The sequence below is a fragment of the Pyrus communis genome, chromosome 5 (assembly GCF_963583255.1).
Source record: "Pyrus communis chromosome 5, drPyrComm1.1, whole genome shotgun sequence".
Lineage (NCBI taxonomy): Eukaryota > Viridiplantae > Streptophyta > Magnoliopsida > Rosales > Rosaceae > Pyrus > Pyrus communis.
The window spans coordinates 24,757,383-24,779,953 of record NC_084807.1 but is presented as its reverse complement, the minus strand read 5'-3'; the positions used below and the strand labels follow the sequence as shown (position 1 = coordinate 24,779,953).

Here is a 22,571-nt window from a genome sequence, read left to right as displayed (position 1 = left end):
CTCTGAAGCACCCGAGAAGGTTTCGTAATCTGCCGCCAACTTGACCTAGGTTATGAAGTATCAAGTGTACTTTGGGAGGGATTTAGCTGCATTCGCAACGGGTTGTCGTTGATTTGTTCACATTCAAACCTTGTTTGGTTGAGTATTTCGTTATAGATGAAATAAACAGTTAGAATTACCCAGTACTGAGCAAAACAAACAGGAAATGTTTTGAGTTTTGAAGAACAAATTCCGAACCAACAGCTCCAGGTCTGCAGCAAAACCAACAGCCACCCAAGTAAATCAAAATTTGAAGGCTGTGCATAGTTACTTATGCCGTCGCTGCCTGTTGGGCTGCTTGCCTCTTTTTCGCCTCTTCAATGATGGTCAGCTTGATACCCTTTCCCTTGGGAAGACTTACCCACGGCTTTGTCCCCTTGCCAAGGGTGAACACATTGCCCAATCGAGTAGCAAACTCATGGCCGGTGGCATCCTGGACGTGTATTGTCTCGAAACTTCCCTTGTGTTTCTCCCTGTTCTTGATTACTCCAACACGCCCTCTGTTCCTTCCACCGGTAACCATCACCACATTGCCAACATCGAACTTAATGAAGTCGGTGATCTTGTTGGCCTCTAGGTCAAGCTTTATAGTGTCGTTGGCCTTGATGAGAGGGTCAGGGTAGCGGATGGTCCGTCCGTCGTAGGTGTTAATGTATGGGATGCCCTTCTGCCCAAATTGCACAGACCGGACCTTGCAAAGTTTGAACTGCAGCGAAAAACCCGTTCTCAAGAAATCAGATAGAGAAAATGTCCATCAGTTAACTGGATGAACTGCAGTTTGAGCGGAGACCGAACCGACCCTTTGTGTTATTCAAGTTGTGGAATTTTGCAGATCGAAAAGATCCATATGGAGCAATGAAACATGATCCAAATGCAGTAGTTATCACTGTTCTAAAAATCTCTGTCTAGACGCTAGGCGGCTGGCCACCATCCCGATTAATGCCTAAACTTTTGCATTTTATTGTTTCCAATAAATTGTAAAAGACTTATTGAATACTTAAATAAACACACATTATATGTTTGCTCCACATGTTTTCACTATGTTCTACTACTTCATAATATATATGTCATTCTATTTTCTAGTTTATGATAAATATAATAGATTTACTTAAATCCACCTGGTCCGCCTAGGCGCTAGACCCTAGCCCGCGGCCCAACTAGCGCTTAGCGTCTTTTAGAACCTTGGTAGTTATTCAAGTCATGTAAATTTTTTTGGACGATAGTTTAAGTCATGCATTTGAAAAGAAAAAATAACCTTTGCCTCTTCGTCCCGGATTGAGTGGAGACGGAACCGACCCTTTGTGTCATAAAGGAGACGGAAATTCTCATTTGTTTTGGGGATTGAAATAACATCTGCAAATCAAGGGCAACATAAGTTGTACAACACAATCTACGGCCGCGAAATGAAAGGAAACACCTCCTAATACTATTGTGAATTGCAGTTGAACGCATCTACAGTTACATGAAAAATGGAACAAGATCACCGCGCAATAAAACTAAGAAAGCATAAACAATCATCCGACAACTAGCCATGTTACAAGCCTGGAAATAAAACTAAGAAAGAGTTGCTTCAGCTAAAAGATAGGATGAACATACCCATGAAACCGGAAGGATATGTTTTGTCAGTCCTAACCTTGCCGTCAACCAGAACATGCCGTTGCATCAAGATGGAAATGACCTCCCGGTAAGTTAGAGCATATTTCAATCGGTTTCGTAGAATAATGACCAAGGGAAGGCATTCCCTGGACTTGTAAGGCCCAGATGAAGGCTTAGGTGCCTAAGTAACAGAAGAATTTAAGCAACGAACGAACGAAATAATCCATTTACAAAGGAGAAATGAAGCAGCACCACAAGCATCAACATTAAAGGGAGAACAAATAATAGGTTTTCAACTTACAAATGCTCCGCCAAGTTTGTCGAGCATCCAATGCTTCGGGGCGTTGAGCCTCTTCAAATGCTTCTTCAAACCTCTCGCCTGCACAAGTCACAAGCCTAAAACTCATCCCATTTGTAAACAAGAACATAATTCAGCTAGCAAGAAACTTCTGTTTCTTCCCATGGCTTCGTTATGGAGTATTTGATTCGGGTTCAAACACACTGTCACATTATCATTTTCTCTAATCCCAAATCATATTCTTAGAGCAACAGAATTGAAAGTTCAATTCATAACAGCTTTTCAAAAATTACACTAAACTCGTCAATATAATTTTACAATGCAGAACACAGCAATAATTCTGGTTATAGATAATGTGAATTTACATTGATTAATACAAGTAATTAATCAGTTCAACAAAATCAAACAAGATTTTTTTGCTCTAATTAGTAAATACAAGCTTATTACAATTTTCCAGCAATTTTAAAAATCATGAAATAGTTATACAGCACAAAAAAGAAAAATATTAAATAACCAGAATTAAGATTTAGATCTGGGATATACATATCATACGGATTTGAGGAATGATAATAGTAAAGAGAGTAAAATACTAATTCAATAGCGATGGGAAATATGAAAAATAAAAATTACGAGGTAAAAAAATAAGAAAAATGAAGAACAGAAAGGTGAGAGGGTAATTACCATTTTGGGAGTGTGATCTTGAACTCTGGGGAAGTATCTGAGCTTCCGATGGAGCTCTGAACGGGCAAGAGGGAGGCAGAGAGCGAGAGACGCCCTCGCTAAAACCCTACAGAATGGCGCAGGGTGGGCTTTGAGGGGATCCAACTGCTACTTGGGCCATGACTTCACTACTCGGCCCGCGATTACGTCGTGGATCATTTTGTAACTCAGACTGGCTTATACTACACTAAGCTGAACTGACTTAGTGAAGCGTTTGATGCAGTGTTTAACTAAAAAGAAGGATAATACCAAATTACAATATTATATTTTTTAATTCATATCTAATATTATTATATTAATTAATTCTACCTTTTTTTTATTCTAAAAAAAACTCTCCCTCTCTCAGGAAGCCTCCACCAGTCCATTTTTTCTCCCTTTTATCTCCTTGGTTCTCTCTGTCCCTCGCTCTCCTTCCCTTCCTTCTTTTTTCTGATTAATTGCCAAAAAAAAATCCTGCAAAACGAAGAATCGAGCTTGGTTTTTCATGTTTTTGTTTGGTGGGTGTGGAATCCCGAATGGGAGAGCTTGGTTGGCCTAGATCCGTTCAATTTTGGGTTTGACCTCGTTGAAGTGGTGGTTTGTGCTTTGCAGCGTCGTCGTTGAAGCGGAGATTGGGGACACTTTTGCCCGTCGTTACGCTTGTAGCAGCGTTCATCCGGCAGCATTCTTTCAAATATCTCATCTTTTGGGGATTGGGGTTTCGATGACGATGTAGGTCTGTCGTCTATCGTCGTACGACTATGAGGACGATGCGAAGTATATTGGAGTCGTGGACGAGCCTGAGATGAAGCAAAGCAAGTGTAGGAGACAGGATTAGCAATCCTCTCCTTTTCGGGGGGTCGCGCTAAGGCCCCTTAGCGAAGTATTTAATCCCAGCGAGTCCCGCTTAGTCTCATTAAACATAATCCAAACACGATATAAGTATCATAACCAATCCAGTGAAACTTAGAGAAGCCAGTCAAACACGCCCTAGATGAATTGCAATATTCTCTTTTCAAGTGAGTTAGGGATAAATGTCAATTATTTTGTGGTAAAAAAAATGAAAGATGTGCAAAAGGTTGGGCCATAGTTTCTTTAAATATGAACCACACATCCCAAGAGAAGAGATCCTCTCCGGATCTCTTCCACCAAGGTCATCGGATCAAGTGATCCGAACCTTTGAAATTTTATCCAACGGTCAAAATTATTATAGCTTTTAAGAGATCAAAATAGGTGGGTTGTTAGATGAAATTTCAAAGGTCCGGGTCACTTGATCATATGGCCTTGGTGGAAGAGATCCGGAGAGGATCTCTTCTACTAAAGTAACAATCTTTACATTCTGGTGTTGCAAAGCATTCAATTGTGAAGCACCGGAGACCCGAGGCTTATGTAACCTACCTTCAAAGCTTCTGAGTTCGAGTTCTCGTAGCTCCTGAACCAGTGCACAACAGCAGCACATAAGGTGAGTAAGAAGGTCGTCACAGCAACTTCCCTACGAGACTAATTCTGGTTACGACGGATAAAAGCAGAAGCGTACTACTCAAGTAGTAATGTAGAAAGAATTATACGATGAGTACCTCTATGTTAAAAAGTTCCCGCAACTTTCTTCTCACACAGCAAGTGTAACAGCAGCAGCCTCCGAAAAGGGAGTAAGCAATAAGATTACTTGCTGCTTGCTCGCGAGCTGTAGTCCAAGGAAAAAGTCGGATCAATTAGGTCTCGTTTGTGAATGCTTCGGTTAAAAGCACTTATGCTTGTTTATGTTTATATGTGAGAGCGGGTATGCTTACATATTTTATCTTTTGACACCACATTGGCTATCCAGGAAAATGTTCCACAGGGGTAAATGCAGGTCTTCAGGCCTGTTAAAACATGGTAATTCAAATCGTGAGAAAGTGCGTTTGGAACGGGGGTTAACGCGTCTGAGTAACTCACTTAGACAAGGCTCACTGCAACAACCGAAAAGCTCAGCCTGCCACTCCCCCCGGCCTTCATTCTCCAGCTGAAACCCGGGGCCTGTATAAATGGAGTTGGCATTGGTTATGCATCTGTGCCACAAAACGCTTTTAATCAACCATGTAATAATGCAGGCTACTAAAATGTGCTTGATGAGAAATGTTTGTTACTGGCATACGTGTTATAACACAAGTGTATTGGTCACATGTCAATGTGACGGTAGCACCGAAAAATTACTTGTGATTGGCTAGTGCACTCTCAATCCCTCAAACACTACTCACCCTGACACCACATAACTTGGTTCGTTGACAAGAAGCTTCTCAACTTTCTTTCCTGGCAGCACACCACTCACTACATTTTCTGCTACATGAATAAGATGTTCAATCATCCGACATTGATCAGGATCGTTAATCGTTATTGCTCGCTGTAGTTCGATATTCAGCTTCTCCTTCTCCTCCTGGAGTGCCTCATCAAAAGCCATGTTGGGATATTTCCGAGACAGCGCCCTCTCCAATATGTCTGCATCTTTCATTGTCCGATCAGGCTTCAACACCACACCATGAACCTCCATGCCCTGTTCATCAAGTGTATACAACCTTTGATCCTCTTCAATAGCCTCCAAGCTTTCCTTCAAATTCTAAGTTCATAGCCACAATAGTACTAGTTAATTAGTTCATAATATCCCATCAATTTAGACTTATTTTGGTTGAAAATGTTATCTTGTTATACTATTTGTATATTACGAAATAACATTCCAAACAGTCTAATGAGGAAACACCGTCATGTTACGAAATAACATGTCAAATTGTCTTATAAGAAAAGCATTGACATACTTGAAGGCGAAACTCTTGAAGCAGTGAAACCAAGGGGCGGACTAGGAGACCGATGTGGTGGTCAATCTCCGCCTGGACTTGCCGGAATTGATACACCACACTCCATCCCAGGGCAAACATGTAGAGGCAGCTGTTGTCTCTACAACCCTGTACTAGTAGAAGCGCTTTTACAAGAGCCTTTTCAAGACCATCCAACGGCTCCTTTGTACATGGAAGCTTCATAAAGTCCGTTGATTTCATATTCTCAAGCAAGTTTCCTACCATCCTTACGTGCTCTGCGAGCTGCTGGCAGTTGTGGCGGTGTGTCCTTGCGCTTTGAGCGGTGGACGCAATCGTGTTTGTGAGGCTCACGGCGTCGAGTCCCGGTGCCTCTGCAAAATCTGAGCTCGCCATGTTGGACGCTGTGGAAGCTTTTGGAATGCCATGACATCTTTTGCTTTACTTCTTTTTGTTAGTGCAATGTGGTGGTACTTTGTTTGCTTTGTCGTTCTAGAATTGTGAATGCGTTATCAAAGAGTTGATCTTTTTTCTTTATTTATTTTTGCTTTGGAGGGAAGGAAATGGGCGGCCAACTTTTGTCACAAGAAATTGTGGTTATAGACAATAATCTACGTAATTGATAGTGATTAGTAGGTGAGATCACGCTTGTAACTGTTTTTAAAATAGTTGAATACGCAATTTGTGAAAATGTTTATGGATTTCAAAAGCATTTAAAATGTCTTCTGCAAAAAGCACTAATTATATATTTTTCTTTATAAAAAACACTTAAAGTATTTTTAAAATTACTAAAAGCATTTACAAATAATTAGAAAAATCTTTTAAAACGTTTGGCAATCCAAAGTTAAAAAGTATTAAGAAGCACTTTTTTTTTTTTATATAACACCTAGCAATCTCCAAGAAGCACTACTAATTTTTCAACAAGTTTTTGAATTTTTCTTGAAATTTTCCATTTTCATCTAATAACCAGAAAAGTGCTGTATGTATAAATACTTTCATTTAATTAATTTTTGTGCCACGAAGAGCGCACCGTCGATATGTCCGAGTGGTTAAGGAGACAGACTCGAAATCTGTTGGGCTTTGCCTGCGCAGGTTCGAATCCTGCTGTCGACGATCATTTTTTAACTTTTTCTTTTTTTTTTCCCTCTCTCTTAACTTCCAAGCTTTGGGCCTTGAGCTAATGGTGGCTTTATCCGGCCCATTCATAAAATTAGAAAAAATAAATAAATAAAAAAAAATGTGTTATTCCCACCCCATTGTCTTATCTTTCCATCCACATTTTTATAAATTTTTTAATTACAAATTTGTCCATTTGTAAAATGACTAATAAGGACTTTAGTTATCCCCTTTTGCATTACTCTTTTTTTTTTTAAGAAAAGTTTGGGTGTGATAACTCTCACGCTATGTTTAAAAAATTTGTCTCCCTTAAATCCTAACTCATCCTTCACATCTCCTTTCATTCAGAGAAAGCAAAAAGAATGAACTTAGAAGATGACATTTTTATGAAAGAAGTAGATTATGTTTCCGTCGAAGAGATAAAAGATAATTTTATGTCGGTTATCTTGATTTGTCGACATCGTACAATTGAAGCATAGCTCTGTTACTTTTTATTTGAATTTGCATTAGGTTAGGGTGCAATTTGTTTCACGTTTTCCTATGAGAATTCCTGGAATTCGTTTTCATTAGGTTAGGGTAAATTTGTTTTTTAATGAGTTTTCCTTTAATAACCGTTTCCCTCTTTCTCTTTCGACGGTATTGTTGAAATTTATATAATTAATTGCCCTTCGAATAACCAGAAGGTGAAACCCAAATCTCACACCCTTTGCTTCATACTGGGCACACATTGTTTTAAAGCCTTTTGATGGTGATGAACTTCGAAAACAAATATATATTCCTATTTCTTTATTTCTGAACTTTTCCTTGGATGAGCCCTTGAATGTTATTAGTTCAAAAAAGAGTTGCTGGTTTTTGTTTTCGTTTTTCTTGTACCCATTATCGCTTTATTAGTAAACTCCCGTGTTTCGATGCTTTTTTGTAGTTTTCTGATTAAATTGCTCTTGGTTTGTTCCTCAAAGAATATGAATTGGGATTTTTTCTATCTTGTTTTGCTTTAGAATTCATGCTCTTCTTTTAGATCCAATTGACCATTGCTCATACACAAGCAAAATAGCTTATCAATAACAAAAATAAACAATCTAGCACAAATTAACCAATAACTTACAAAACTAGAACGAACCCAGAAATTAAAAATGTGCGACAAAGTAAGAGAATCTCCATCATATATGGCAAAAATGGAAAATGCATATGAAAAAGAAAACAAAAGGGGAAAAAGCAAAGAATGAAAACCCATAATTCTTCATTCCCACCCCAATTGGAATTTGGAAAGGAAACGGGTTTTTTTTTTTCTTTTCTGCCGAGTAATATTATTTGTTTATATTCTTTTTTAAGAAAAATTTATCTCTAAATAATAGTAAGTGGGAATATAACATTTGAATTTTTTAACTTTTTTATAATGGATGTAAATATAACATGGTTAAAAAAAAAAAGACAACGAGGTGACTATGGTAGTTAAAAAAACAAAAAAAACAAAAAAAACAGCGTTTCCGGTACCGAAGTTGAGTTGCTACTATCACAGCTTAGCTATCCCTCTCTGCTCAAAAACCCTAACCCTCTTTGCTCCGGCGCGCCAAGCAAATCAGAAACTCTTTCTCTCTAGAAACACCAACCCTAGGCGTTTCAATCCACCGGAAAGCAGCAGCAACCATGGCTTCCCACACGCCGAACCTAGAGTGCCGGATGTACGAAGCGCGGTACCCGGATGTTGACATGGCGGTGATGATCCAGGTGAAGAACATCGCCGACATGGGCGCCTACGTCTCTCTCCTCGAGTACAACAACATCGAGGGCATGATTCTCTTCTCCGAGCTCTCCCGCCGCCGGATTCGGAGTGTCAGCAGCCTCATCAAGGTCGGACGCATCGAGCCCGTCATGGTCCTCAGGGTCGACAAGGAGAAGGGCTACATCGATTTGAGCAAGCGGAGGGTTTCAGAGGAGGATATTCAGGCCTGCGAGGAGAGGTACAACAAGAGCAAGCTCGTCCACTCCATCATGCGCCACGTCGCCGAGACTTTGGGGATTGATTTGGAGGTAATTTTTGTTGGATTTGGATTGTTAGGGTTTTGTGATGTTTTGGGTTGTGAGAATTTCGTGAGAATTGTACATTGGAGAAGAAAAGTAGACTTTAATGCCGGTCTGTTGTGTTGCAACACTGGAGTTAGAAATTCATTGCTGCAATTTACACAAAAGGTTTTGTTTGGAAGTGCTTTTAAAATGGCTTTTAAAATGATTGAAAGTACTTATAGAGAAAATGTTTTTGGGTTCTAAAAGCACTAGCCCCCACTTCAAGTGCTCTTTTAGGATTCATTTGTATTTTACTAAGGATTGGTTCTAAAAATATTTTCATCGAAACCGCTTATGGTCATTTTAGAAGCAATTCCAAATAAGCCCTAAGATTCTGTGTTATTGTTAACTGGGATTTATGGATGCTGCCTTTATCTGAATGGCGGATGGTCAAACAAATTATTGATTTTTTATTGCCTATCGTTTTTCATAGGAGTTTAGGCTATTACTAATTCACTTTATTTGTTACAGGACTTGTATGTCAATATTGGCTGGCCGTTATACCGGAAGTATGGTCATGCTTTTGAGGTGAGGATGTTTACCATTGTTTCAGCTTATGTTTGTGGTGTTGTTTTTCAGTAGTTAACATGATTTATTGCTCTGTGCAGGCTTTCAAAATAGTTGTGACTGATCCTGATTCAGTTCTTAGCACCCTCACATATGAGGTCAAGGAGGCTGGCCCTGATGGACAGGAGGTAATGCCAGTTTGTGTGCGGTTTATGCCTCATATTCTCTTGTTTATGTCGCATATGTAAAGGTGTCATACTCGCTTGCATCTGAATTTGCAGGTCACTAAGGTTGTTCCTGCTGTGTCAGAGGAAGTTAAAGAATCTCTGGTGAAGAATATTAGGAGAAGAATGACCCCACAACCATTGAAGATCCGTGCTGATATTGAAATGAAATGCTTCCAATTTGATGGTGTTCTTCACATTAAGGTTCTGTTATGTCCTCCAGTGGCCGCTACTTATTTTTCTTTCATGGTGTTTTTCTTTTTTTAGTGGATTTTGATTTTAGACATTGTGATCTGCAGGATGCCATGAGGAAAGCAGAAGCTGCGGGTAATAATGACTGTCCCGTGAAAATTAAACTGGTTGCTCCTCCACTTTATGTTCTTACCACGCAGACTCTTGATAAGGTTTGCTCAAACTGTGATTTAAATCTCCATTTGATCAATTATTGTTTCAATTGCACGATTACTATGCAGAAATCTAGATTACCCAAGAAGCTGTATAGTGTCATGCTGATGTCTGCGATGTCTACATAGACTACATTGTACATTATGCTGTTGTGAATAAGCAAGTGTTTTGATTCAGGGTTTAAAAGTTTGTTTTCCTATCTAGCAAAAAGGAACATTAGAGTTCTGAGCCCGATCACTCCTTTTGTGAAGAAGTAGATCTTCAAATTTTGTACCTTGAACTTTGAATTTGAGTCAGTTAAGACATCACCTGATGGCTGTTATGGATCACAGCCTTTTTCTGCATTTGTTTTTATATCCGCTATCTACTTTTTGTTGTCAGTGTATTGTCTACAAAATAGCGTGTATCTTCTATTTCAACCTCAGATTTAGCAATGAGACTATTTGACCTTGCCATTCTATCACTGATTTTAGTTTCCTCTTGGTTCTTATTTATTGCTTGATTTGTATTATCAAAATCTTCAGTTCCTGCATCGATACAGCATTTGTTACGACTTCTCTTCTATCAATACCATATTTTTGGAAGCTGGAAATTTAGCATGGTTTCTGTTGAGCTTCGGACAGTTGTGAAATATGATTATAATGTTGTCACTAGCTACTTTGCTAATGAGTTTTATTATCTGTTCTGGGTTGGGCAGGAGCAAGGGATATCAGTTCTGAGCAATGCAATTGTAGCGTGCACGCAAGAAATTGAACATCACAAGGGGAAACTAGCAGTGAAGGAAGCACCCAGAGTGGTGAGCGCCAACCCTTATGCTTCATATTTTGTCTGTTTTACATGTAATCTTGGTTTTGCCGCCTGTTTTTGATATTCAGTGGAAATTGACTTCTTATCAATTTATTATTTTAGAACCTGTAGAACTTACTTTTTATCAGAATAGTCATAGCATTGAGTTTCAAATCCATAGTAATCTCAATTGACTTTTTCACGCAAACTTTTGTATTTCTGGGTCTAATACGGTGTACCGATGATGTAGGTGAGTGAACGGGATGATAAACTACTTGCTGAGCACATGATTAAGCTTCGCCAGGAGAATGAGGAGGTTAGTGGTGATGAAGGTAGCGAGGAGGAAGAAGACACCGGAATGGGAGAAGTTAACGTTGACGCAGGTCCCAGCATAGTAGATTGAGAAAAAATGTGGATTAGAGATGGTGGCATAACAGTTTCCATCAAGCAAGTTCGTTTTTTGATTATTTTGTACTCTAGCTTTATTAACATTTGTATAAAACCGATTTCGACGTATTGTATCATTGAGGTATTACGGCAATTTCAAACTGAGCCGAATTTTTGGTGGAGGAATGCAGATACATGACACCTTTAATTTTTATTTCGACATTTAAAACAGCAATGGAGAAATGTTGTGTGCCTCTACTGCTTATATTTGGGGTCGGTAGCAGCAAATAGCCATCTTCTCTCACTTCCTTCCCCAACTCCTCCTTTTGCTTATCTTTTTATGGCCTTAGGTTTCGGATGTCATCTTAGCTTTTCGTGTTACAGTGTTCTCTGAGCTGTTGTTCCTCTCCAAATATTGTTTTCTCACCGTGAATCTACAACCATCTACCTGTGTTACTCATTTTATCGAGTATCGCCTCCAAGGATCACCTCCAGTGACGCGTTCTGGTTGTCGGTAATATTTAAAGCGCAATTTGCACTATTTGGTAGGATAAAGGGAGTGCTCATAGTCTGGTTTTTCGTTCGTTCTTTTTGTTATTTGGTCTTTCTTTGAGTTGTCGTTATCTTGTATTATGACAATAAAATAGGCATATATGAGGCTCCAACCAAGGTTTTCGTTTGTCACCACGTAGCAAGGCGTCAGTTAGCTTTAAGTTAACTAATCTACTTATAATTTCAATACGTTAATTAACTAATCATGTATAACTGTCAACCAAAACTACCTCCACATTAGCTAGACTGATTATAGCTGACGTGGCATTATCACTATCTATTACTAACAATAGTATTTCGGTAATGCTAGGGAGACCATTTATACGAACCATTTTATGTAAGGATAATGTTAGAGAGACGAAATTTTTTAAATCAAATGATATGATTGTTGATGGTTGGATTATTACTTAAGTGTAGATTAATGTGTTTATTTCCTATTAGTGACACATTATTTAGTTTGCAATTTGGTTTAAATTTTTAGTCTCTCTAACATTACCCTTTATGTAAACTATATAGCGTAATTGTTGATGATTTGTTTTACTTTAAAAACACATTTCCAAACGATGCGAGCTTGCATTCATATCTTGGTCTTAAAATGAATCACATACTTATTACAACCCATCAGTATTTTGTCGCTTAGTCCTATAGTTTAATGGTATTTCTCTTTATTTGTAAGTGAAAGATCTTAGGTTTAATTATTGTCAAAAACAAATTTAAACCATTATTACTAGCTCATTGTAAGACTTAACCCGTAATATCTTTTGCTAAAAAATAAAAAAAATAAAACTCACTGTTATTTTATGGAAGTTTTAACGAAAAACCCTTACTTTAACGAAAAACCATATTTTTACACTAAAAAGTCAAATCTGGTGCTATCCATTTTATCATTTATTTTATTCTTATCGTTAAAATTCAAAGTTTTCAAACATTTATATTCTATACAAAAATGATTTGATAGTGTAAGTGTAACTAATTCTGCGGACGCAAGTGTTCCAGATAGAAATGAAAATAACATAATTAATTGCAGACAGAGTTCAATAAACGAGCAGCTACTACATCGGATACCGACATTTCGAAAATCCTTATAAAAATACCGCGTACTCCTCCCTCCATCTCCAATCCACCCGATCACCTCCGTCCTCCCCATTCCATATAAATACACCTCCCTCTCACTCTCTCTCTCTCTCTCTCTCTCTCTCTCTCTCTCTACAGTCTACACACAGAGCTATCAGCCAACAATGGCAATCTCAGTCTCCAGCTTTTTCAAAGAGCGAAAATTCCTCTTCGTTTTCACACTCTCACTCCTACTTGTCTGCCTCACAATCCTCCTCTTCACCAGCACCAGCACCCCTTACCCTCTCTTCTTCTACTCCGATCTCCAAACCGCCCAACCCATCTCTCCTCCCGCCCCCTCCAACCCCGCCGGCGCGGCGACCCAAGTAGACGACCTCTTTTGGCAGGAACCCTCTTTCCCTGTTTCTGGGAATTCGAATTGGAGCCTCTGTACGGGTCCGGTGGCGGTCGATTACATTCCGTGCTTGGACAATTTTAAGGCGATCAAGGCGTTGCAGTCGCGGCGGCATATGGAGCACCGCGAGCGGCACTGCCCCCAGCCGCCACCGCGGTGCCTGGAGCCGCTTCCCAAAGGGTACAAGCTGCCGGTTTCGTGGCCTCAGAGCAGGGACATGGTGAGATTTTTACTTTGGTGAGATTTGTTTCTGGTTTTTCTCAAATGGGCTTTGTTGATTTGATTCAAGAAGGCGGGTGATTTGGTGTGTTTCTGGTTTTTCTCAAATGGGTTTCTTGATTTGAATGAAGAAGGCGGGTGATTTGGTTCGTTTTCAGAATTGGGTTTATTGGTTTGATACTTGAAGCAATCGGCTTTGAATTTAATTTTCCAGGAAAATTTCATGATTTCCTTTTTGTGAAAATGTTTTTGGAATTGTGAAGTGGTTGTTGGCTTCCTCTGTTTACTTGCATTCAATAATGTATTGGTGATGTTCTCTGTTTCTAGATATGGTATAACAATGTTCCTCACCCGAAGCTCGTCGAGTACAAGAAGGACCAAAATTGGGTGAAGAAGTCTGATGACCATCTTATTTTCCCCGGGGGTGGTACTCAGTTCAAGGAAGGAGTTGATCACTACACTGATTTCATTGAAAAGGTACTGCGCTACCCCCGCTTTTGCTTTTACATTGCTTGTGAAAATGTTGATTTGGTTTCTTTTTTTTTCGTTGTAGACTTTGCCAGTGATTGAATGGGGGAGTCACGTAAGGGTTGTTTTAGATGTTGGTTGTGGTGTTGCTAGCTTTGGTGGCTATTTGCTGGATAAAAATGTTATTACCATGTCATTTGCCCCGAAAGATGAACATGAAGCTCAGATACAGTTTGCTCTTGAAAGGGGGATTCCTGCTACTCTCTCAGTGATTGGAACGCAAAGGCTGACATTTCCGAACGATGCATTTGATTTAATTCATTGTGCAAGGTGTCGGGTTCACTGGGATGCCAATGGTACTGTCTAAATAAATCACTTCTTTCTATCAAGTTTGGAAGTTCTTTCTTTATGCACTATTCTCTGTCCTATTTTCTATGGTTATTTTGATGGTTTTTGGTTAGCGTAGGAGGGAAACCACTACTGGAGCTCAACAGGGTTCTTCGGCCTGGGGGTTTTTTCGTATGGTCAGCTACACCAGTTTATCGCGACAATGAAAGAGATACAAGTGTATGGAAATGTTCGTAATCCAACTCTATTTCTCTCTTTCACTCATCCTTATAGTGACCTTCTATTTTCTTACTGGACTGCATTTCATGGAAGCTTTAGAGCTTAGACTTAAGCAATAAAATGTACTATAAAAAGCAAAGATACGTGGAGCTGACTTAAGTTTGATATTCATCATGTTTCTTCCAGCAATGGAGGCTCTGACAAAATCAATGTGCTGGGACGTTGTTGCTAAGACTGTCGATTCAACTGGAATTGGGCTTGTAATATATCAGAAGCCTATCTCCTTTGCTCGATATTTCAAACGCAAAGAAAACAATCCACCTGTTTGTGGTCCTAAAGAGAGGAAAGTAGGTGCATGGTAATTTTCTGGTTATCCTCTCTCCTAGCGCTGCTACTTACTAGCAGCGGTTGTGTAAAGCTTTTGACGAACAGAAAACTAGTCTAAGCAGAGTACCTTTGGACTCTCGTAATTTTGCCTATGTTTTTGTTACAGGTATGCGCCTCTCACTGCTTGTCTTACCCCACTACCTCGCTATGGCTGGCCCTTGCCCTGGCCTACCAGACTTACCGGTAAACCTCCAAGCCTAAATCATGACCCGGAAGGGGAGGAATTGTTCTACAAGGACACCATTCAATGGACTGCGCTTGTGTCAGATGCCTATCAAAAAAATGCTGCTATAAATTGGTCGACTGTGCGGAATGTAATGGATATGAATGCTGGTTTTGGAGGGTAAACATTTTTTCATTTTTATTTTGTCATCATATTGCTTAGCCGTTGGGGTCAGATGATCACTCCAATGCTGCTCTAATCCAATCCTCTTTTACCGGTGGTGCCTTTCAGGTTCGCTGCGGCACTTACCGATCAACAGCTCTGGGTAATGAATGTCGTCCCCATTCATCTACCCAACACTCTGCCGGTTATTTTTGACAGAGGGTTGATCGGAATATACCATGACTGGTGCGAGTCTTTGAATACCTACCCTAGAACCTATGATCTGCTGCATTCCAGTTTTCTCTTCGAAAAACTTCCAGACAGGTACAGTATGATTTCTCACTGCTCTTATAACCTTTTGATTGCTATAGATCTTCTAATGAAAGTATGTTAGTACTAGTTTCGCACACGAGTCAACAGTTTTGATTGATATTAGTCTTCGATTTTGTCAGATGCGACATTGTAGATGTTGTGGTGGAGATGGATCGCGTATTAAGACCCGGTGGATATCTAGTGGTTCGGGACACAGTTGAAGTGATAGACAAGCTGAGACCGATTCTGCAGTCGCTTCACTGGTCTACAGCCCTCTACCGAGATCAGTTTCTTTTCGGTAAGAAAGGTTTCTGGCGTCCTTCGAGAGGTGCAAGTAACTCATGATTGGAGTTGCTCATCATTTTTTATACCTGTACGATCTTATATCATATATATTAACCAACCGTGAGATAGAAATAGAACGTTTTCGACATTTTTGTTTTGTTTTCGACTCGCAAAATAAGCGTCTTACACGATCATAGATAAAATTTATATTCATACCTGTAATGGAATGATAAGATAATACAAATAAAATGCAGATTATTACATCTATACATAATCAAGCATAAACCAGATACTTGGAAGCCAAGAAATCTTGCAAACGGAACAAGAAGAACAACGGGAACAATTCCCGTTGTCGTCACGAGACAGACAAACAATGGAAGGTGGAGTTATCCATGGTGAGGCTGCCATCAATTGCAGCAATAGTTCTTGAATAACAACCATACTCATCTCTGCAACTAAAACTCTGATTGGTATCTGCATTCCCAGAGAGAACGGAGTGGTCCTTCACCTCCATCCACCCTCTCGAATCCTGACGGTTATAAACCCGCCTCGAATATCTTCCGTGCAGGCTCTTCTCCTTCAACGAATGTGACAAATTGGTCACCAGCAAATAGGTGTCCTTCCGCCACCCTGGTAGCGTGGCGGTGATCATATTGAGAGGGTACCTCCTCTTAACTTTACTCCTCAGCACCGCCGCGCCTATCTGATCCACAACCTTCACTTCCCTCTTCGCCCTCACCTTCTGCTTCACCAATTTGTAAGTCCCACTGTTGGCGAACTTAATCGAGTTCCTGAACTCGTACTGCTGGGAAACTGTGGTGGTGAAGTTGCCAGAACTCGACAACACCCAACCCACAAATTGGCTACTCCTCTCTGCCCTGATGTCGAAAGACCCATCAAGCTGTTTGAACTGCGAGCGGCGCTTTACCCTGACTGCCGGAGGCAGAGGTAAAAAACTGCGTCTTGCTTGCACAGTTTTGGACTGATGATCCAGCCAAATGTGCAGATTGGCATCCACAAGCCAGTACGAAATCGCATCCGTCACTCCGATTCCGAAGTTGTGAGGTTTTCCATCTAGAAGCTTCTCCAGAAATGGCGTCAGTTCTAGATCGTAGGAAGGAAGATCGAATGCCCCGATCGCCACCACCGGCTCCCAAAACAGAGGGTTAATGCCGCCAGTGAACACCACCGGAAACGGAACTTCCGACCCCACCAAGTCGCCGTCAATCGTCACGAAAACCTCCCTGTAAGCTCCGTGTCCTCTCCCCGTCGTTAAGTGGTTCGTCGAGATGTATATATCCGGCGGATTCGAGTACCAAAACTCGTCGTTTCCGTGGAACGACACGTACAGTTCCAAAACGACTCGCCTTGCGTTCCGAGGAATTCGAATTGCCCTTGAGTGTAAATCGAATTCGCTCTCGATTCGGAACCAGAATCCTTTGTTTCCGGTATCTGATATCGGGAGGATCAAATCGGCCGGTTTGTCTGGGACGATTCCGGAAATTTGATTTGGGATGATCGAAGAAACCTTAATAGGCGAAACGGCGGCGTTTTTGTCGTAGGAAAGGACATGGTCGTAGAAAAGGAAATGGACTTCGACGTGGTAAACGCCGGTGTAGTCGCAGTTGACGACGTTTTCGAGCATCATGGTGAGGTTGAGGCCGGAGCGTGAGAGGAGAGAGGAGTACTTTGTGATATCCTTTCGAACCTTCCAGAAGATTCCGTCCTCCGTGGGCTCGGCCGTGCTGGTACGGAGGATCTCAGTGCCGCCGAGCCACAAGCCGGCGATACGGTCGTACTGCTCGCCTTTGCATTTGGCACGAAACTCTAGGGCGACGTGGGACCACCCGGACCAGGGAGGGGAGGATGAACAACCGGACGGCGGGGAGTAGGGGGTGGAGAAAGGAGGGCCGTTGATTGTGTTGGCGAAGGAGTGGGTGAGCACGCGGAGGGAGCAGGACGGGGTGAGACGATCGAACCGCAGGGGTTCACCAAGCTCGAAGTACTCTTGGGACGCGTGGCGGTGGAGGGAAGAGGGGACGGATTTGGTGAAACGATCCGGGGAGGAGGACGGTGATACCGGGTTTGTGAGGAGGAGGAGGAGGAGGAGTGAGGCGTACATTTTTGCGCTGAAGCGGAGGGAGAGTCACAGTAGAGAGGTGTCATGGGTAATTTGAACCAACTGCCAAGGGAGCCAAAATTTGCACTCATAGTCCCCGCGTTTATTTGGTTTTTCACTTTCGTCTTACATTTACGCCTTCGTAGTTTTGGCCTCTAGAATTATCATAACTTCTCAGTTTGGTTTCTGAGATTTAAGATCGATAGAAATAATTCATGAAATTATCTAGTACTCCATCGTTAATCATTTTGGTCATTATATGAAAAATGTATGTTGAATTGAAGAAACCATCAATTTAAGTGAATGAGTTAATTTGACAAAAAAATACCCTTAATTTAACAGAGATTTTTCACAAGACCAAAATGATTGACGATGGACAATCTTAGCGACTACTTCGATTTGAGGGACCAAAGTGAAAAGTTATGTCAATCTCAAAGATTTTTTGGCTAAAAAGTCTTATTTTTTGTTAGCAATGTTAGCCTGATCCATTAAATGAGTAAAACATTCGACTTAATTGACGAATTAGACTAAAATGAAGGCACAAGAACAAAAATGCAATGAGTACAAATTCACTAGAACTAATAGAAACTCCAATGCAAAATACAAATGAGCGAAGTTTCCCGAGTTTATATGGTATCACCCAATAGGACCAAATGTGAAATTGGCTTCCAACTTGTTCCTCTATTCATCGTTGTCCCTTAATTCAATCGATATATAAGGTGTGCAAACTAATCAATAATGTTTTTTTGGATATATCATATGTGGTCTTCAATGCGATAAGTAAATGCAGTTCAAATTAACCTTTCTACCATTAAGAAACTTAGTTATATCATCGTAGCCCATAGAAGTAGGCATGTATAGAGGGGTGGCGCCGCCGTTGCTCTTGGCATTTACATTAGCCCCAAGATCTCAACCGTCTCTAAGCTCCCGCCGCCTACGGCCATATGCAAGGGTCCCAAGTCCGACCGAAATCGGATAAGCACCCGTGCAACGTGGTTGTGGCCCTTGATGACCGCGGCATGCAGGGCTGTCAAGCCGTATGATCACGGCAGTTTATATCTGCGCCATTTTTTAACAGCAATTCAACGTCCTTCAAATCTCCTCTTCTCGCTGCTATCAACACTAATTCTCCCATCTCTAGTTTCCACGTATCCAAAAAAACTATAATCAAATATCAAGCTTATATTGAATTAAAAACAAAAGTAAAATTCCTTTCGTATCTTCGAGGTTTAAAAAAAAAAAAAAAAAAAGTATTAAAAACAAAAGTAGAGAGGATCTGGAAATGTAATTGGGCTTCATATTAACCAGAGTGGGATGAAGCCCATCAATCAGTGGGCTCAAACCCAACAAAATTATCTAACATGTTCCGTACAATCATTTTTTTCCCTCTGCAAACTCTTGTTTCTTCAAGTCCTTTGATTCCCATTTGATCTTTTACGGTTGTTTTTGTACCTAACAATATTTGTGTTTGTCGTCTTTGTGACGTGTGAAATCATTCTAAACTCAATTGATTAGCATGTAACACAAACTCATCCGTAATATACGAATGGAAGCCTTTAAGGGAAGAGATTTTCATTTTTAATTATAAAAATGAGGATTAGTTGTGGGGTGGGGTCCACACGATATTGAATTTTAATGATCCGAACCGTTTATTTTTCAAATTGCACCTCATAGATCATTTTCGTAAAATATTAGCCAAATCAGAAGTATTTAAGGCATCTAATTGAGTTCAAAAAAATTAACGAATACTTTGTTATATAATAAACAATGAAAGTTTATCTTGATAATTAAATAGGCAAATGATTTTGAATTATATTAATTTTTTGTAAGGATGATATATGAATCGAGACTTACAAACTAGACTGTCTAAATTGTTGAAGTTCGATGTAAAATGAACCCCACACCTAATCCCCATTATTTTTGGAAAAAATGAACCCCACACCTATTACGGATATGACCTGATGAAACTTGGTTGTAACACTTAATTTTCGTGTGTGTTCGTGTTGTATTATTGTAGTGGTGAGTTGTAACACTGGGTAAGGCCTAGCAAACATAATTTATAAAAACTAAAACAATAAACAACTTACATCCTTGATTCCTTATCATGAGCAAAATCATGGCGCGAACGGCTGTGATCAATTGTTGTAGTGGGATCCGCACTAGATTCCCTCTGTCCCAGAACGTGATCCAATCGACCATACGTCTCTGCCACGTGTATCTCATCGCGTCCGTACAAAATTTTTAGTGTGATCAGTACACGGAATGGTACACCACGTGTCACTATACAGATGGTGGAATATGTGTGCTAAAAAGTTAATAACTTAAAAAATAAAATTTTCCACCACTCCTATTAAAACACGTGATGTACCACTTGTGTTTCCGTTACAACAAAAAATTTATTTGATAAACATATGAAATCTTCCTCGTAATATACTTGACCGCAGCTCACGCTTGCCCTGATCCGACCAATTCTCAACCCCACTTCGAGGAGTAAGTTAATCAAGTTCTCCAACTCGGTTGCAATCCGAATGATCGACTCAGCTTCCGCGAGCGGCAACTCAGCAAGAATAGTCCTTTGCCACTTGATTATATTCCTGAGGCCGTCGTAGTCCCGACAAGTGACGACATGGTGTAAGAGCAAGGGGCCCACGAAGGCGACCTTGAGCTTGATATCGTGAGTGGACCCGTGGGGAAATGAGGAGGTAGAGAACCAGTGGTTGATCGACTTGGAGTAAGTTGACTTGGTGGTGGGGAACTCGATGGTTTTGATGAGGAATCCGTCGGACGGCAAGCAAGGGTAGACGAGAGGTAGCTGGGCCTAAGGCTTGAGGATGACCTGGAAGGTGACGTGGGAGAGAAGCGGGATTAAGCCGATGGGCGGTTTGACGAGGAACTTATGAGGGGAAGAGGTTTGGACCTTGAAGGCTACGGCGGCGGTGGCGCATTGGGAGGTCAGGCGCACGTTAGCGCAGCATTTGGAGTCGAGTGCGAAGTCGATACAAATTTCTTGCTCTAAAACCTGTATTAGCTTCTTATCCATCGGAATACGGACTGGACTAGATTGGACTGGAGAATGTGAGATTGTCCAATTGAAAGAGGAGGAGTTTGGGGGTGGAGAGTGGAGAGGGATGAGATTTACAATTGCGCTGCCGCGTACCAATTTGATATCACGTGATTATGTGGGTCCAACAACTAGAAGCCACGTCATTTGACTCACGGGGCTTTTGTCCTATCCCTGTCCCTTTTTGAAATTACCCATTTTGATAGGAAAAAAAAAATCATAGTTACTGTAATAAATGTGTAATAAATATGTTGTATTGTCTTTTTATTTTTTTTTGTTGAAAAAACACTCTATTAATGTAAGGGAAATTACAATGTGTAAGATGGACTTAAGTCCAAACAAAACACAAGATCTTACATAAAACAAAGTAGAACATAAAAAATAAAACAGACCCAAGCAAAGTAGAGCACCAACCCAAAACACAAAAGGAGGCCCATACATTATTAGGCCCGTAGGCAACAAAAGAAGAAAGGCAAAAAAAACACCCAAATCTTCAACATCCAAAAGACCGCCACCGCCGCTTCCACCCTGAAAAAATCGGTCGCCCCAAAGGAAAAAGAAAACCCGAGCCATAAACTAGATCTGAGAGTATTGTGCAAAACCCGTCCACAAAGAAACAAAGCCTCTACATCATCACCTGCAAGGAAGGTCACAAAACGTAACAGGATGAGAGGGAGGGCAAATGGGGTGTGTAAAACTCCCATATTCTGATGTGAATTGTTCCACATTTCGCCCAATTTTTTCGGCAAGCTGGTTTGACAGTGGGCTGGGAAGGTTGGGTCTTGTGTCAAAATAGAGCCCAAAACTCCAAGACCTAAATCATGATTATGAGTTGGAAAATAAGAGTGGAAGCAAGAGGAAGGATGGAAAAATGGGTGCAAAGGCGAGGGGAAAAGGGGTAGGCAATGAGCAGCTTCTGGATGAGAAGTAGGGAGAGATCCGAGACAAAGGCTCAGAGATTTGAGCGGCATTGATCGCCAAAAAGGCATGCCAAGGACCCACAAACCGGCGGAGCCGATTTTGGAGCGATGGGAGCCAAAAGAGGTGGGAGAAAGGAAGAAAGAAGAAAACGAAAGCAAGAAAGACGGCTATGGAGGGTGGGGAAGAAGTTGGAAGGAGGAGAAGAGAAGGTGCCGCCAGCCCAAGCTATAGCAAGGGCCAGCGACGCCATTGAAGCTAGGGTTCGGTGCTCTTTCAAAGAGAGGTTAGTTTGGTGCCCTTTATTGCTCGTTTTTCTTTTTGAAATGGAGAATTAAGAAAATCGAATTGATTGTAGCTTTTTAGGGGTTTTTCACAAATGTGTTGTATCGTTATTTATAGGATTAATAGTAGTTCCAGACCCATTAAGGTCTCTTATCTTATATAATCATGGGTTATATGATTATTTGCATGTGGTTTTAGTTTTTGTCCAAATATTTTCAAATTTAATATCTCAATATATGTAAGTAAAATAAGAAGTAACATTTTTAATGAGATTGCGCCATTACTCATTAGACAAATAAGTAAAAATAGTCTTTACTCGTGCAAAAGATATTTTTTGAATTACAACGCGCTACATGCTACTTACACATTTTATTACGGGCAGTCAGCATTACGTGACACACCCCGACCGAAATCAAGGCGTGTTGGCCATCACGGGAGTGTATAGTATGGGTGTATGTGTGTGTGTCCTGTATAGTTAGCCCCCCAAAAACAAATAAACAACACCCCAAAATGGCAAATACCCACCAAGGGCAAAATCATCATTTCACACCTACGGTACAAATAATTCGGGATGGGCTGTCCCCTAAAAATCTTTTATGTGTGTCCAAAGTCCAAACCACATGTTTGGCAAGCGTCTCATTTTTGAATTAATGGATCAATTTTTCTTACAAAAAGTATGAAACAATCTTGTTGCATTG

General features: G+C 40.6%; 5 protein-coding genes and 1 non-coding gene across 6 annotated transcripts; 3 read left to right on the top strand and 3 right to left on the bottom strand.

The window, feature by feature from the left end:
• Window positions 1–130: 130 nt before the first annotated feature.
• LOC137734697 (small ribosomal subunit protein eS4x) lies at window positions 131–2,698 on the bottom strand. Its single transcript, XM_068473955.1, has 5 exons — window positions 2,615–2,698; window positions 1,937–2,014; window positions 1,636–1,816; window positions 1,295–1,392; window positions 131–745 (listed from the first exon to the last, which is right to left on the bottom strand). The coding sequence occupies exons 1-5, from the start codon at window positions 2,615–2,617 to the stop codon at window positions 311–313; spliced, it is 795 nt and encodes a 264-aa protein (XP_068330056.1). The 5' UTR covers window positions 2,618–2,698; the 3' UTR covers window positions 131–310.
• Window positions 2,699–3,848: 1,150 nt separating this feature from the next.
• LOC137734469 (protein MID1-COMPLEMENTING ACTIVITY 2-like) lies at window positions 3,849–5,814 on the bottom strand. Its single transcript, XM_068473730.1, has 6 exons — window positions 5,422–5,814; window positions 4,870–5,225; window positions 4,568–4,680; window positions 4,423–4,494; window positions 4,210–4,316; window positions 3,849–4,124 (listed from the first exon to the last, which is right to left on the bottom strand). Exons 1-6 carry the CDS (start codon window positions 5,812–5,814, stop codon window positions 3,849–3,851), a joined length of 1,317 nt encoding a protein of 438 aa, XP_068329831.1.
• Window positions 5,815–6,449: 635 nt separating this feature from the next.
• TRNAS-CGA (transfer RNA serine (anticodon CGA)) lies at window positions 6,450–6,531 on the top strand. The gene has a single exon. It is a non-coding gene; the product is annotated as a tRNA-Ser (tRNA).
• A 1,471-nt stretch (window positions 6,532–8,002) lies between these two features.
• LOC137733466 (eukaryotic translation initiation factor 2 subunit alpha homolog) lies at window positions 8,003–11,121 on the top strand. Its single transcript, XM_068472617.1, has 7 exons — window positions 8,003–8,565; window positions 9,070–9,126; window positions 9,207–9,293; window positions 9,387–9,533; window positions 9,629–9,733; window positions 10,432–10,530; window positions 10,771–11,121. The coding sequence occupies exons 1-7, from the start codon at window positions 8,182–8,184 to the stop codon at window positions 10,921–10,923; spliced, it is 1,032 nt and encodes a 343-aa protein (XP_068328718.1). The 5' UTR covers window positions 8,003–8,181; the 3' UTR covers window positions 10,924–11,121.
• A 1,354-nt stretch (window positions 11,122–12,475) lies between these two features.
• Window positions 12,476–15,647, top strand: LOC137733463 (probable methyltransferase PMT23). The gene is made up of 8 exons (XM_068472615.1): window positions 12,476–13,147; window positions 13,474–13,623; window positions 13,700–13,970; window positions 14,081–14,191; window positions 14,368–14,539; window positions 14,675–14,911; window positions 15,023–15,217; window positions 15,346–15,647. The coding sequence occupies exons 1-8, from the start codon at window positions 12,698–12,700 to the stop codon at window positions 15,548–15,550; spliced, it is 1,791 nt and encodes a 596-aa protein (XP_068328716.1). The 5' UTR covers window positions 12,476–12,697; the 3' UTR covers window positions 15,551–15,647.
• A 62-nt stretch (window positions 15,648–15,709) lies between these two features.
• Window positions 15,710–17,649, bottom strand: LOC137733464 (peptide-N4-(N-acetyl-beta-glucosaminyl)asparagine amidase A). Its single transcript, XM_068472616.1, has one exon. The coding sequence runs from the start codon at window positions 17,610–17,612 to the stop codon at window positions 15,846–15,848; it is 1,767 nt and encodes a 588-aa protein (XP_068328717.1). The 5' UTR covers window positions 17,613–17,649; the 3' UTR covers window positions 15,710–15,845.
• Window positions 17,650–22,571: the final 4,922 nt, after the last annotated feature.

What these genes read in the sequence shown, in the direction of transcription:
- LOC137734697 (XM_068473955.1), bottom strand. An exon ending in ACAAACTTGGCGGAGCATTT is followed by an intron (nt 1,817 to 1,936) that starts GTAAGTTGAAAA and finishes TCTGTTACTTAG; the next exon opens with GCACCTAAGCCTTCATCTGG. An exon ending in TCCGGGACGAAGAGGCAAAG is followed by an intron (nt 746 to 1,294) that starts GTTATTTTTTCT and finishes TTTTCGCTGCAG; the next exon opens with TTCAAACTTTGCAAGGTCCG.
- LOC137734469 (XM_068473730.1), bottom strand. Translation starts at nt 5,814, where the DNA reads ATGGCGAGCTCAGATTTTGCAGAGGCACCGGGACTCGACGCCGTGAGC. An exon ending in TTGCAGTGAGCCTTGTCTAA is followed by an intron (nt 4,495 to 4,567) that starts GTGAGTTACTCA and finishes ATGTTTTAACAG; the next exon opens with GCCTGAAGACCTGCATTTAC. An exon ending in GGTGTCAAAAGATAAAATAT is followed by an intron (nt 4,317 to 4,422) that starts GTAAGCATACCC and finishes CTTGGACTACAG; the next exon opens with CTCGCGAGCAAGCAGCAAGT.
- LOC137733464 (XM_068472616.1), bottom strand. Translation starts at nt 17,612, where the DNA reads ATGTACGCCTCACTCCTCCTCCTCCTCCTCCTCACAAACCCGGTATCA.
- LOC137733463 (XM_068472615.1), top strand. Translation starts at nt 12,698, where the DNA reads ATGGCAATCTCAGTCTCCAGCTTTTTCAAAGAGCGAAAATTCCTCTTC. An exon ending in ACACTGATTTCATTGAAAAG is followed by an intron (nt 13,624 to 13,699) that starts GTACTGCGCTAC and finishes TTTTCGTTGTAG; the next exon opens with ACTTTGCCAGTGATTGAATG. An exon ending in GAGAGGAAAGTAGGTGCATG is followed by an intron (nt 14,540 to 14,674) that starts GTAATTTTCTGG and finishes TTTTTGTTACAG; the next exon opens with GTATGCGCCTCTCACTGCTT.
- LOC137733466 (XM_068472617.1), top strand. Translation starts at nt 8,182, where the DNA reads ATGGCTTCCCACACGCCGAACCTAGAGTGCCGGATGTACGAAGCGCGG. An exon ending in CTTTGGGGATTGATTTGGAG is followed by an intron (nt 8,566 to 9,069) that starts GTAATTTTTGTT and finishes TATTTGTTACAG; the next exon opens with GACTTGTATGTCAATATTGG. An exon ending in CTGGCCCTGATGGACAGGAG is followed by an intron (nt 9,294 to 9,386) that starts GTAATGCCAGTT and finishes CTGAATTTGCAG; the next exon opens with GTCACTAAGGTTGTTCCTGC.